Source organism: Chelon labrosus (genome assembly GCF_963514085.1).
Source record: "Chelon labrosus genome assembly, chromosome: 4".
Taxonomy (NCBI): domain Eukaryota; kingdom Metazoa; phylum Chordata; class Actinopteri; order Mugiliformes; family Mugilidae; genus Chelon; species Chelon labrosus.
The window spans coordinates 29,244,851-29,259,672 of record NC_140340.1 but is presented as its reverse complement, the minus strand read 5'-3'; the positions used below and the strand labels follow the sequence as shown (position 1 = coordinate 29,259,672).

The following is a 14,822-nucleotide window of genomic DNA, read 5'->3' as shown; positions in this document are numbered from 1 at the left end:
TACCCTCCTGTCGTGAAATCAGGAAGAAGCCCCTATTTCCCATGATCCCTTGTGTTCCTGTGGGTAGTTACTGCAGGTTGTGTCTACTCGCCACTCTCCTTTACTTCTTGCGTCTCCACGGTGCAGCTACGCCTCTCGCCTGTCTCGGCAGCAGCGGCAGCAGTGTAGTAGTAATCCACCCGGCCGCCGCACACTCAGCTCGCATTTTGTGTCACGGTGCCACCGGGAGAGGGGCGACAGACTGCTGCGCGTCAAGGAATACCCGTCACCATCCGCACAGTTCAAGCGACATCCCGCCGCGGGCAATGACATTGGCAGACTGAAGTGGGAATACACGAGAAAACGCAAAAATGACGGTGGACTTTGAAGAATGTATAAAAGATTCACCCCGATTCAGGTAAGGCTGCTCCTCTCAGGCACATCACAGCGGTGCGCAAAAATGGCACACCTTCTTTTACATGATTTTTTTTTATTATTATTTATTTATTTTTTAGTCGGGAAACAGCAGGCTTAGCTCATTCGGAATTTGAGGCGGCATCAACAGGGTGAATGTTGTGTTTCATGCATGATTCGCTCATGTGTTCAGCAACCGGATGGCGTTTGTCTGTCTGTCTGTCTTTGCTGTTTGTCCATTTCTGTTCAGATTTTCAGTGATTCCTTGCATTTTTTTTTTCACATGTCAACATCTGGATGGTTATTAATGTATTTATTTGCTGTGTGATGCATTTGCTGGAAGACCATGAGTGGTTTCTGTGTGAGGGTTTGATTTTCTTTTTTGAACGTGGGTTGTGAAATTTGTGCATATGAGAGGCGGGACACTCACTGCCGGATCCATCCAGTCAGGATCCATTTTGCTTGAATCTAAAATTCCAATTATTTATTTATTTTTTGTCTTGGCATCAGGACTAAAATAATTTGTAGAAGGGTATACTTATTCTGTGTGTGTTGCAGCATGGCACACAATTTGGGTGCAGTCTTTTCATTTGATCATAGATTAAGGCCTGCAGTGGTCACCCAGAGTGTCCCTGTATGCACACTGTAGAGGAGATGTCCTTGCAGCAGCAGCAGCAGTGTACCAGATGCCAAAAAGGCAGCAGGGAGAGGAGTACACGCTTTCTGCAGGATGGGAGCTTGTATCCCGGGCAAAGATCCAGCTGTTTGGCCCCCCGCCTGCCCGCTGGAGGGTTGTAGCTTTAGTCAGTCCACGTGCCAGTCTGGCTGCACTCCTGCCGGCCAGTGGGGAAAAATCACACACCATGTAGGCCAGGGATCCCCCTGTTATTTTTGGCCATTAGATGGGTTGCAGATATGTGACGGTGACATCTACTTAGTGTTTTACTGAAACACAGCAGAACTTCTTCTGTTTACAGACAAAGGCATGTACTGCATTAGGTTGTAAAGGAAAAAAAAATACTGTCCTGTCTGTTTCTCCATGTCAGCGTCTGCTGCCTGTTTGCTCTCTGTCATGTTGCTGCTTCCCTCTTCCTCTCTAACTCTCTCACACTCATCTCATCCTGTGCATGTAATGTTGTATACATCCACAGACTAACAGGTTGTCATTTGAGGGAGCAAACAGAATATAAAAGAAAGTGACTGCAGCGTCCAGAAACAGACGATCTGCTCCTTAAATCCTGCCTTGGTGATGATGGGTGGCAGAGACAGAAGGTCAAGAAGAGACAAAAGAAGCAGCACACATTCAGACAATTCCTCTTTTTCTCTCCCTGTTCACTTTAGCATAGATTAATGATGAACGCTGTTTGAAAAAATCCACCACTGCTGAGGAAGCTGATGTTCCTGTTTGACTGGATAGGAAGCGAGTAATGTATAATATAATTATAATAACATACACATAACTGAGCTGCATTGTAAAACATTTCATCAGTTTCTTTCACACTACTCTGAAGTCAGACATGATGATCTCTGCATGGAGCATGAGAGATCTTGTTGTTAGATTTCTTGTACACAACACACACATTGTTTCTTGCAAAAAAAAAAAAAAGACAGTTGTGTTTGCAACCAGAGCCAGTAACCAGTATCATATTACGATATAGTGATGCAACATATAAGCACTACTGAAAATAAAGGCAACATTGTCCATGCGTCAAAAATCGTGAAAGTAAAGACACAGACAGTACTCATGAGAACATTGTGGACCATCAAGGGTGTGTGTGGCACATTTTAATAGGTGCCTAATCCTAACAAAAACTTAAGACTGGCATGTTTCTTAAGGAGCAGTTATTCTGAAAATGGCAGCAGGTCTGTAGTCAGTATTGAACGTGTTAAGCAGGTAATTACACACAGTCATTGCAGAATTTTCCATTGTATTGGATCATGTTGTAATCCAGCCAAAGAGCAGAAAGCCTGTCCTGTCTGTCTTCCCACACATGCTGCAAAAAAGAGACACACACCCGCTCTCTGCAGGTCTTAACCTGCGCCAGTCCTGTATTTGTGTATGCATGAATGGGTCAACGTGAAAGAATGTTTAAAGGTATACCCGCGTATGTATAACACACACCGTTTTGTTCATTCTCTTCTCTGAACTGCTGCACTCAAAGCATGTGATGATGCCTGTGCAGTGTGAACCTGCCTGCAGGTCCTTGGTTTTAATGGTTGTAATCTGATTTCCACGAGACAAAGATTATCTTATTTGTGCTTTCATTGGGTTCAGTAAACAGAATTATGTGTTTGAGGAACATGTTCTTGGAAAAGTTATTATTAACATGATGTTTTGATACGCAGTCACAGCACATTGCCGAATGAACACACACGACTGTGTAACGTTAGGACATTCGGATACTGATATTGATTTCTATAAATCTAAAATCTTGCGTAAAGTGCTTTCCATATAGATCTTCAGTGGTTGCATTAGTTGATCCTTTTACAGCTAAGTTTAGTCTTCTATTCATTGATTGTATATGGGTGAATGTGGGTGGGTGTGAGCTGTTGCCTAGCAACAGTTTCTGTAAGAGAGCTGGGAGAAAGAAGGACAGAAAATTTAAGAATGGAAGAGAGTGGGTGCTTTGAAAAGACATTATTATTATTTAGAATTTCACTCAAAGAGAATAATTTTATTGTGACAAGTAATTTTTGTCTTAAAGCATTTTTTCCATTGCTTTCTGCTCAAAAAGCAATCCGAGGAGGTTTTGTGTCTATCTGCATATTGTTGTTTTGCGACATTACTGAAAGTAATTAGTCGTGTAATTAAATTTATTACAGTAAAGTGTAGTTATTGTAAGTGTGGTAGCTGGGCTAGTGCCTGACTCTCCTGTTGAAACCCACTAATATGAAGCTTACAGTTGGTGTGTCCGTGTCAGATGTAAACTAATGAGAACTAACTGCACCTGTCTGCCTCCCTCTCTCAGTCTGTTTCCTCTGTCTTTTTCTGCGCCACCCACATAATACAGCATCAGGCAGTCCTGACAGGTTGAGTGCATGAGTCAACAACGTTTAGAAAGAGTCGGGATGAGTGGACGCGGCAGATGGAGTTGTTCTTTTGCAAGTGAAAGTGTCATACAATTTGATTGCTTTTGACTTTATAAACCACCAGCGTTTTTTAGTCAAACCAAATTAATTTCCCTTGTGGATCAATAAAGTTTATCTAAGTCTAAGTCTAAACGAATAGCCATAACCTGGTTGAAGTAGTTTGTTAGTATGTGCTATAAAATGAAATCGAATTAAAAAAAAAAATAAAAATTAGTCAGCGCTAGTGGCTGCATAGACCATATAGATTACCATCAGTTAATAATGATTTTCCGTAGACTTGCGTTACGCTCACTATGTTGGTGCTTTCAAGTTGCCAAATCTGAATGCTAGCTTACCTCATGTAAAATACATTCCACTTCAGGTAAATACAATTTGTAGCCAGAAATCTATTTATTTTTTAAAAAATTTCAACCTAACTATTATCTGATAATGTCTAAACCGCCTCTTCAGGAGTTAATTTGGATGATTCTGATTGCACGTGTTTGGAACGTCCTGTTTGTGCTTCACCTGTTTTGAACCTGGTGTATGCCTTGTCTGTGGTTGGTTGCCATGGTTACCTGCAGGAATACTAGACGAGAGGTCGCAACCTATCAGTGTTTTTAGCTCTTAGACTCCATATTCTGTGAGAAAGGTACATGGCGCGATTGTTTGTGCCGCTGCGCTGTTTCCAGTTCCCTAGCCGTTGAGTTAACCTCAATCTGTAGCCTTCAGAACATAAGCCTTCCTCTTGTGTAATAAAATGGACTCAAAATCTAGAGATATATTATATGAGATTCCCTACATTGCCTTAAAAGCATGTCTCCATTTATTGGCAGATTAAAGTGCTTTTTGACTCTCTAGATATCTGTCTGGTCCCCCGGGTTCTTTTAACTGGATTTTTATTCCCTACCTGCGCCATTGTCACCTCTAATCCTCCTTTTACACACATCTTCACTTTGCTAGCCTATTCGAGAAAATGAATTCCTATTGGTCTGCAGCCTGTGAAAGGTGTAAATATGCATCGTGTTGCCTTCTAGTTGGCGGTAGGGAAGTTGCTGTACTCTTGCCAGGACTGACCAGTGGCTTCGGTGGCAACAGAAACTTCCTGTATCTCTGTTTTACTCAAGGGTAGAGAGAGAGACTCTAATCTGTTGTACTCCACATGAAAACACGCATTTGCCAGTGTCCGCCAGTGGAGAGAGTGTAGCTGTATTACCTGCAGAGTAAACGGCACACAGAAACTTCAACAGTGAGGATGAATTTAAAGTGGAAGATAAAATCTATTAAGGTGCTGAGTAAGATTACCTGTGGCCAAAGTAGGTCGACATTGATGAACTGCGCCTTTGCTAAAGCAATGTTGCCTGGAAAGTGTCCCAGTGTGATGGTATGGAAGTAGTAGAGGTGCTAGCTTTTAACTGTACACCTAAGCAACCCTGTCTGTTTATTTGTAACTTATTTTACCGAAAACATCTCATATGACCCTTAAAACTGCACCAGAAACGGATTCTGTCTAGAACAGTGGTGTCAAACTCAATCAGAGAGGGGGCAAAAATTAAGAACTGACTCCAAATCACGGGCCAACCAGAATGGATATTTATTTAAAATAAGACACAATTTGTCTTTTCAGATGTATTATCAGAAGTCATTCAAACAGAAATATACTTTTGAGTTTTGTCTAATAGGGTGTGTAGCATGTAAGCCAGCTCAGAAAAGCTGATAAAAAAGCCATGCAGTCAGTTTGTTATGAGTGGTCTGAGAGTGAGAATACGTCCTTTGACTCATTTGTGACATAACTAGCTCACTCTGCCCTGTCAGTCAATGGTGCCTACACAGCTTCAGACAGCGTCCTCCTTCCATGTACACAGGTAGCGACGACGCTAGCGAAGCAGCCACATCTTGTTTCAGCAAGCATCAGATACACATCAGCAATGAAGCGGTCCTGGCTCTCTGATTGAGTTTGATACCACTGCTGTAAAGGCTGACAAACAAAAACTTGCGGTTGTGTTCCAAACACTTTTCCTCGGACTGTTTTTCCAACTGGGGCAAATACGACGCTCATTTTCATCAGACATTGTGAGATTAACAGGCCACAGTATGGTTTCCTAATGTTATTTGTATGTTGTATGAACTGCTGTTATGAACACTTTGAATTGGCACCAGAATAAAACAAAACTAGCGAGGCTAACATGGTGGTTACTATATGGTGGAGAACGGAGCTAACCACGGGGCTAAATTAGCATGCTAAGGCCGTGTGAAACATGCTGCTGTTATTTGGCTAACGGACACTTTCAGTGTGTCCGTATGTTAGTATGTATGTTAACCGACGTACCTGTCTGATGCCAAAAGGACGCACGCAAAATACCTGCAGGCCATTTCTGATAGATATAAAATATTATCATGCGGGCTGGATACAATTGTCTTGTGGGCCAAATGTGCACCGTAAGCCTTGAGTTTGACATGTCTGCTCTAGAACATCAAGTGTTTGACAAGACATTTAGAAAGACTCCAGATCACCTACATTAAATTGCTAATGTCAAGACATTTCCCTAATGCATGTACAAAGGAGATGCATGCACAGAAAGAGAAGGAGCAGCCAGCTGGCCTAGAATTCATATCCTCTTAACCACTATATATGGAGGTTACTCATTCATTTTAAACTTCTATCAGTCCTGGTTATTGCTATGCTAAAGATGAGTATTCTCTTTTTTCTCTAAACCGCTCTGTTCCAATACTTCCAGCTGCATTTATTGGCAAACACCATGAAATGGCAAGCAAATCTCCTGATTTTGACCCTAATCTTGAGGGATTTGCTCTCCAAGGCAGTAGGTTTTCCTTTGAAGGTATAGAAGGTCAGGAACCAATTTAATAATGCTTGACATGGGGAGGATGCATTTATGTAGGTTTAATATTCCTATTGTGGTTCTAATATATGAGCTTTTTAATCTGGATATTGTAGTTAACTGCAAATTGACCTCAGGTTGCATTGTTTTTACCACTCTGAGCTGCAGTGTGGTTCTCTTGTGCAATTTGAGTATTGCATAGCTTAATCTGCTGTCTAAATTGTAAAACTTGAATAATTCAGAAGTGTCTAATGCAGTCCTTTTATTTCAAGCTTTGCTAACCCTTTAACAGGGGGAAACGCTCTGAAAGGTTGGACCATAACAGACTGGGAATTGTGCAACATTGATGTGGTGACTGTTTTTTGTGATGGTGTTAGCGAAGGGAATCAGAAACTGCTCCCTGGGAAGCAAGCATTTAACTTCCCATTGACCTTTCAACCTCTTTTAACCTGCAAGTGTCACAAAAAGACAATGCAGGGCGCCTGGGGCCTTTAAAAATATCCAACATCCGCCGTGAGTTCCCATAAATATTTTAGTTCCGACTGCGTGTGTGTAAAGGTAGAGGCCTTGGTGGAACGCTCCAACTGTGAACTGCAGAAAAACAAGCCTGTCATCTCAGAAGCATGAGAAATTGCGGTTACTTCAAAGCAGTGTAGATGTGGTGTTTCTGAGCAGGGGAGTGGGTCGTATTAACGCTGCAGCATCACTGTGTCGTCTTAAGATCTGATATAGATATTTTACCACGACAAAGAAAAGTCACCATACATACATACGGCGAATCAGGTGAACAAAGAAGCCAGCTGTTTGTTTTGCATTGAATTATGCCCTTACATAATACAGAATAAAAGGAGCACACTCTTTCCTTAAATTAGAGAATTGTAAATAACAAAGTGCAGCAACCAAGGTTGAACTGAACTGGCTGAACTAATTGAAAGTCTCAGATATCACCAAAGCTTTGCAGGCTACATGTTTGCTCACACTGTAGCGTTGTGACGTTGGCAAACGAATGGAATCTATTGACCGGCTTTTTAAAACTAACAATGGGAACCGAATCGTAGTTGCGAGACGCAGAGGCTTCTGCTTTGCTTTGAGACCATGTTGGTGATGGAGCTAGTGTAGTATTTAACATAGCAGTGGACCCGGATCTGAGCTTACCCTATCACTGTGCTTATTTCAAGGCTATCTTAAAAATAAATAAATATGTAAAAATGAGCCAGTCTTTTGAACGGCTCTTTGAAAAGAAAACATCCACAAGATACGGCTCCCTTCAAAGAGCCATAAATCCCACCTCTATCACGCAGCACCTACCACGGCTACCGAACTGAACACTTTATTTGCTTGGAAACATAATGTGCACAGATCACAGCTTCTTCTCTGCTCACAGATCTGGTGATTCCACCTGCTTGCCTGCAGTTCTCACAAATCGATTCTCATTTGAAAAGAATATTAAAATAAATAAATCTGTGATAAATTGACAATGATAATTCCAGTAATGGACTCATAATGTGGTTTTAATTGTTCTTATCTGTTTTGCATGTGCGCCACGTGCATACCCTTGCCTGCTGGCTAGCACGTAGGCAAATCATGTTCTTATATTGCTCTCTTTCCCAGCTTGTCTGGGAAACGGCAGTTCGGCGTGTTCACGTTCAGTCCTGCACGTGGACACTGAATCCACGGCGAAGCAGATTTTTCTGCCGCTCTCCCGCACGTGCAGCCCAGGGACCCATATATGAAATAGGATTATCAGTAACCGCGCTCTGATTAAATCAAGTGGATAGCCTACACACCCTATTAAAGCTCACACACTATCAGCCTCTTACCCTGAGAGCCTCAATGCAATTTCTATAGTGTGCAGGACATAGAATTATAAAAATGGGTTTAACACACGTTTATGTGTGAGCGGAGTTCAAAGGACAGGTCAGGATCTCTGCGCTTGTTGAAAAACGTAATATTTTACCCAATTCACATGTACTTGCTGAGTCTTTTTGGTTTTATCCGTAACATCAATCCAACCTTTGGACTGATGTTTTAATTCATGCATGCATTTAAAACAAGTGTAGCAAGGCTGCATGTACAATTGTGGCTAATATAGCCATTATATAGCCAGTATATTTAACCAGTATGCTAATGTTGCCAAAACGCCGATATGTTTAACAAATGTAAAGCTATATCTGGTAAAAAGGCAGGACAAAATCACCAATTACACGCTTACTTAGTGGCTCATCTTGGCTCAAACACAGTGGACATGCTGGTAATAAACAAGTCTTTCAGTCTTAATCCATAAATAAAATGATTTGTTCGTCTGGCTTTGGAAATAACTCTGGGTAATCTACTACCGCTCCGCAGACAATGCATGGCTGGAACGAGGGGAGATTAAAGTGAATTTGTTTGTGAAACCAGCATAACCAGAAGTTTCATGGCGACTGCAACATCCAGTTTGGACATGAAAGAATCATACCAGATGAGTCTGGGCAGTTATGATTGAACTAACAGTATTTCATGGGAGAGGTTTTGCAAGTGGTGTGTTGAATCACGCAACCTCATTTTCTGAATTTAGTTATTTAATTGCAGAGGAATGATTGATGACTAGGTAGACACAAACTTCATCGGCAATTCATTTATAACTCCTAAAGAAAGACATGACTATCAACAATGTGCACTTTGAAAGGGAAGCTCAAGTGTTTGTGGCTAATATTCCTCTCCAGTCAGCTGAAATGAGGGACATCAGATAATGATGTTGGATATTTTTCTAAAAGGACCTTGTATGAGACAGGGCCAGTTGCGGTTTGAGGTAGAGATACAGGTCCCATCTCAAAGCAGCAAGGCTCAGAACAAATTCAGTTGTTGTCGTGATTTACAAGAGTGAAGAATGCGGCGCAAATTGACCGTTCTCACAGCTTCCATGCTGCCTCGTAGTACATTGTAAATAACCTCTCTGTGCAATCGTTCATCCCCACTGAACTCAGCATTCGGTTAAAATCCTGCCAAGGCTTGTTGAAACTCGAATCAGAACTATTAAGTAAATTGCCTGCATCTTGTTCCTGCTTTCTTCATCTTGGCAGTGCACACTATTTTCTCAGCAAGAAACATTTGTCTATTTTTGGGGTTCCTGTCCAGTGTGGAGTGCTATGTTTGCCTTGACTCAGCTGCAGATTTCGAGGCTTTTCCAGTTCAAAACACCAGGCCTGCTAATTAGTTGTGTTGTGGCAGTTGTATCTTTTGTCATAACCACTGATAGACAACCCAGAAGATGGACTTTTGCTTTTGTCAAGCGCTCAAGATGGAAGCAGTGTTGAATGTTGAATTGTGGAGAGTTCAATCCCCAGGAAGTCGTTAAATCACACAAGGGGGAAACCAGCCAGACTGGCCGGTGTGTAATATGTGGAATGCATATGTGGTGGCCAGACCTCAGTGCTGACTGCCACTCATTTAGGCATGCATGGATAAAGCCTCAAAATGTTAGTATGTGTACGCACACATGCATGAAGCTGTTAACATGTAGCAGCATCTGTGTGTAAAGACTGGTGGGCAGCATATGGCACCGCAGAGTAACATAACCGTGTATAAGGTGAAAGGGTCGATCAGTCGACTTCCCAGAAGAGAACACGGTCTCTCCGTGTTCAAAAAATGGTCCCAAAACAGTGAGGTTTTCTGTCAGCAAGAATAAAACTTTTAACTTCATGGTGGCTTTTTATTTGTTTTTGCTGTTTCATACGCAGTTGAGTGATTTTTTTTTAAATGCAATCCAGTTGAAAGAGGGTTTCATTCTGAAGCATTTCCCAGTAAACCAAAACTAAACCAATCCATGAAATATCAACGGTAGTCCTCACTGTTTACATCCTGTTCAGGAGACTAACGTCAAAACCTAAGTGCATTAGGACTAGCCTGTTCCACAAGACTGTCAAACTCACACCCAAACACACATAGACATTCTTCCGTTGTTTATCTAAACATAATTCAAGATCTTAGCCAGTGAAATAAATCCCTTCCTTTGACGTTGGTATGACTAATAGTTGTGTTCCTGTAAAAGGAGACATTTAAGCCCCAAGTGGATGTTTGTCATCTATGCACAATGTGGGAATTTTGTAGTGTCGCTGCTTGCTTTCAAAAAACAACCCAACTGGTTTAACCAAGCGGCAGAGAAAAGGCAGAGAGAGAGACACACACAGAAAGTCTGGGATGTCTTTTGTGTCAACATCCGTCATCTCAGTGATCTCTTTCGAAGCGGCAGTTGCACGCATTTGTCACAGGTTTTCTGTGATGCCTTTGCTCTTTTTTCTTGTCTTTCTCTTCCACACATTGTTTTTTTTTTTTCTGTACTGGGAATGCAGAGGTTGTGTAGCAGCAGTAAAGGAGTTTGAGTTTCAGTAGCTGAGTGGGTTGGTCTGGTTTTGAACTCAGTGTAGTTAGAAGACTGCAGGAAGAGGAAGTGGCCCGGCTGTAGGGATGATAGATGACTAACAGGACACAGAGATAATTGATGGACAGATGTCTGTGGGTGAGAGGAAGCACACAGAGAGAAAGATGCGTTGGTCTGAGATGTAGGACGTCAAGGTCAGAGGAAGGAATACAGGAAAGAAAGAAGGCTGAATGGTCTCCATCGTTACCGCCGTGTGTTGGAGTCCTGGTAACCTGCCTTATATTTCATACATTAATACACTGCATGCGTCATGATTCATGCTCTGGGCTGACCACACACCCAAGCAGCTAAGCATGGATGAATGAAAACACACATCCCCCCCCCAAGAGTAATGTCACAAAGACACAGAGGACAGAGCTGGAGTCCAACGGAGGAAGTGGACAGCTGCCTCGTCGAATGGCGGGCGGTGCTCGGACACAGCTTCCCTGAGGTGACAAATGAAATAGTCATGCGGTTCACTTCTAGCTCACAGCCGCCTCATGCAAAGCTCGGAGAAGGAGACGGTGTGTGTTTATGAGTGTGTCTTGACTCGCTCACATCTGGGATCCACTTGAGCAGCTGGTTCAGATTTGGCCCGACTTTCTCTGCCTTTGTTTCGATTGTGTTCCTTTGGTTTTAGGAACTGTTGTTTTCCTTTGCATCTTTTCATTATTTTCTACTTTAATTTGCAGTTTGTTCTTCCTGTTTATTCTTCTGTATTCCTCAGCGTTCTCTCTCTCTCCTCCTCCACCCACGTCCCTGTTGTCTCCTGGGCAGCATAGGATGCTGAATGGACAAGGCTAAACCAGTTTGCGTCAGAGTTTTGGCCCATTGATGTTAACAAATGTAATCTTTAATAAACACCACCATTCACCTGCTTGTTGACGCTGTTTTTTTAAATCTTCCTGTATAATCTCAGTTACACAGTAATGAGACACTTCACACTGATCGTTCCCTTGCAGGTTGTTGACACAGGCTCACTGCGTGTTTGGCAGCCCACCAGCCCTGATCCTCTCTGAATCCAAACACCCCTGCAGCGCTGAAATCACAAGTGTGATTGACAAGCCAGTCTTGCATCGAGACATGAGCACTGATTGCTCCCTTTAGAAACCGATGGATTTCCCCTCTCTACACTATTCAGCCCGCATCCCTCCTTCAGATCCCAGTGGAGTTCCATGTAACCAAACGAAAACATTCCCATCTGCCTTGTCAGCAGTCCCGCACTTTCCTGAATCCATCATTCCCACCCCCGCAAAGTCACCCACACATTCACTCTTTCAGAAGGATAGTGCTTCCTCCCATTTGTTGGATGGATTGCCCATTGCACACGAGTGGAAAGAATCAGAACAGCTGAACCGCAGTGACCAGCACATAATGGCCAATAAGTCATCCTTCCTTCCAACATGAGCAGGAAGGAAGGATGACCATGTTATATATACCATTGCTTTGGAATGTGGGTGTAGAGATGTTGCGGGAATTACTTAGTGTAAGTGTGTGCATATGCCAGTGCAGACAGATGCAGCTAGCTGAACAGGGAGGTTCTGTAAAAAGAAATTTTGGCTGGAGAGGAGAGGGATTAAGACTCAACGTATGAACATAACTACAAGTCTGATGGTGACTGGTGAGGTCTACGAGAGCCTGTGTACTTAAGGCCCCACTCCTCAACAGTTATACTAAACTGTTGTTCTACATTTTTAGGGAAGTGTAGATTATTTCTTCCAACTTTGAAGCATGCAATTGAATTACATAAATGTTTTTGTCACATCTTCTGCAACTGAAATGCTGACGCCCTGTCAAGAGCAGCGGATACTACTGTCAGCTGAGTGTTTAGACTAGAGCAGATACAGCAAACGGCTATGATTGAAGACTTGTTGACTGACGCATGAATGTGCTGTTTGTGTAATTGCACACAGGCCAACTACATGCCCATAACACAAGCTATGTCGTCATGTTTTCGATTTGGAATAGTTTTAAACATCCTCTATGACAGCAACGTCAGACAACGTTTCATTTTCCAAATACTTCCTCAGAAATGAAGCAGTGGGTAACGTCGAATTCAAAGGAACTCCGCTGATGTAATCTAACCGTGATTATGTGGAAAATCGAGAGCTTGGGCTTGTCAGTCGTGAGTGATGAATTCTGGCACCACTTGTCTTCTGAAGAAGAAAAAAATTCCCTTTTCTATCTTCTCAGATATCACAAATAGGGTTTCCAGTGATAAATAAATATTTACTTGTCTTTAAGTTGATGTATTAGTTCTCCAGTCATTAAGGTCTGAGTAGCTCTCTTGAGGAAATCCCCAACAAGAACTGTTAACAAGCCTCAGTAAACACAACTATCCACTGGCTCAGAGTATTGTGTTTGTTTAGAACATCATTGGCACCTTATTATACAGTCCTTTTCAGGAAACGTCTTATACAACTACTGAAATGAATATCTTTGTACATGTTCCCTCTCCAGGCTCTCAGTCTTTCTTGTTTTGTTTCTTTAGCTGCCTCAGTGTGCAGGGGTCTTGCGTAACACCGCCCCTTGTGTTAATGTAAACCTGTCTAGTCGTTCTTTCACAAACCCTGGGATTTCCCACCACTTTATATCCTCTTACATTTCTTTACCACCACAGCACCACACATCCCATGCAATAATTATTAGCACATTCATACTACATGTTGTAACATGTATTCTTGGAATTAATAATGACAGTCTGGTCGGATAGTCCCATCAGTCCGTCCCAATGAACTTTCCAATCAGGCCAGCAGTAACCGCACATTGACAATTACAATGCTGGAAATTGCTGCAGTGTTCATTAGATGTATAAATGTTTATCCCAAACTAAATTTGCCTGCTCTGTGAGCTCACATTGTCTGCATGGCCTCTTCAGCAGATTCCATTTACTTCCTTATCTCACACACACAGAGAAATAAGGGACTGTGTGCTGGAGAGAAAGTCAGCGATGTATTTAAATGCCCTTTATTCAAATTCCCGATTGAGGATGAGGATAGAATAAATTCACTGGAATCCAGGATATTTAATTTGCTCACAAAATTAGCGGATAACTGTGTGGGTTTTGTATTTTATTCTTGGTGTGGTGACATTTGGAAGTGATAAAACTGCGACTCTCAAAACTAATGTCACCAGTGTTTGCTGACAGGTTCAAGGGAAGGAAGACTTTATTAACACCAAGTGGCAACCTACGGGGTTGAAAGATGAAGCCAACACTGAGGTGCTGTTCTTCTAATGTCCACTTAAGACGTGTTTAAAGGTCCAGCTTTACAGCTGAAATGAACATATTTACAGCCTGGTACAAAAAATCCGAATTTGTGTGTGGAGTTTGCATGTTCTCCCTGTGTCTGCGTGGGTTCTCTCCAGGTACTCCAGTTTCCTCCCACCGTCCAAAGACATGCTGGTTAGGTTAATTGGTGATTCTAAATTAGCCGTAGCTGTGAGTGTGAATGGTTGTCTGTCTCTCTGTGTTAGCCCTGAGATAGACTGGAGACCTGTCCAGGGTGTACCCCGCCTCTCGCCCGATGACAGCTGGCCCCACGACCTTTCATGGGACAAGCGGTTACAGAAGATGAATGGATGAATGACATAAGAACTGATGAGTCATTTCACAGTCGCATTGTCTGAGAGTTTATGATTAGATATCATTATAACAATTTGTGGAAAAGCAGCAACTGGTTGAAATCCAGTGTAAGAATTAAGAATGAAGAAAATAATTTATTTGTGGGAAATTGCAGTTTACAACAGCATGCAAAAGGGCAGAAATTAAAGTACTGGCATACAAACGTATTGAATCACACAGATGGACCAGGTGTAACTGATTCAAATGATTAATCAGTTATATTCACTTTTAATATGCCATTAAGAAACTTTTCTTAGCCCCAATTCCCAACACATTCACAGCAGACTGGGGCAGTGAATGATACTCCCCACCATGTGTAGAGGTGACCAAACAGTATTTGTTGAATGGAGTTATTCTAAGACACTTGCATGCATTAATTCGCGATTCCTGTGTTGTAAATTCAAACGTAGTACATCAGTATTCCACAGCCAAACCCAGCAAACTAAAACCAGACCTCGGGATGCTTTTTTAGCCAAGAGCTGTTCAGTTTGCGTGAGTG

General features: G+C 42.2%; 1 protein-coding gene across 1 annotated transcript in view; it reads left to right on the top strand.

Moving 5' to 3' along the window:
- Window positions 1-114: 114 nt before the first annotated feature.
- LOC311487307 (arf-GAP with coiled-coil, ANK repeat and PH domain-containing protein 3-like) overlaps window positions 115-14,822 on the top strand; it is a 49,185-nt gene continuing 34,477 nt past the window's right edge. The window contains exon 1 of the mRNA XM_084543528.1: window positions 115-397. Coding sequence (XP_084399654.1) covers window positions 351-397 — 47 coding nt within the window. The 5' untranslated portion in view covers window positions 115-350. The remainder of the gene's footprint in view (window positions 398-14,822) is intronic.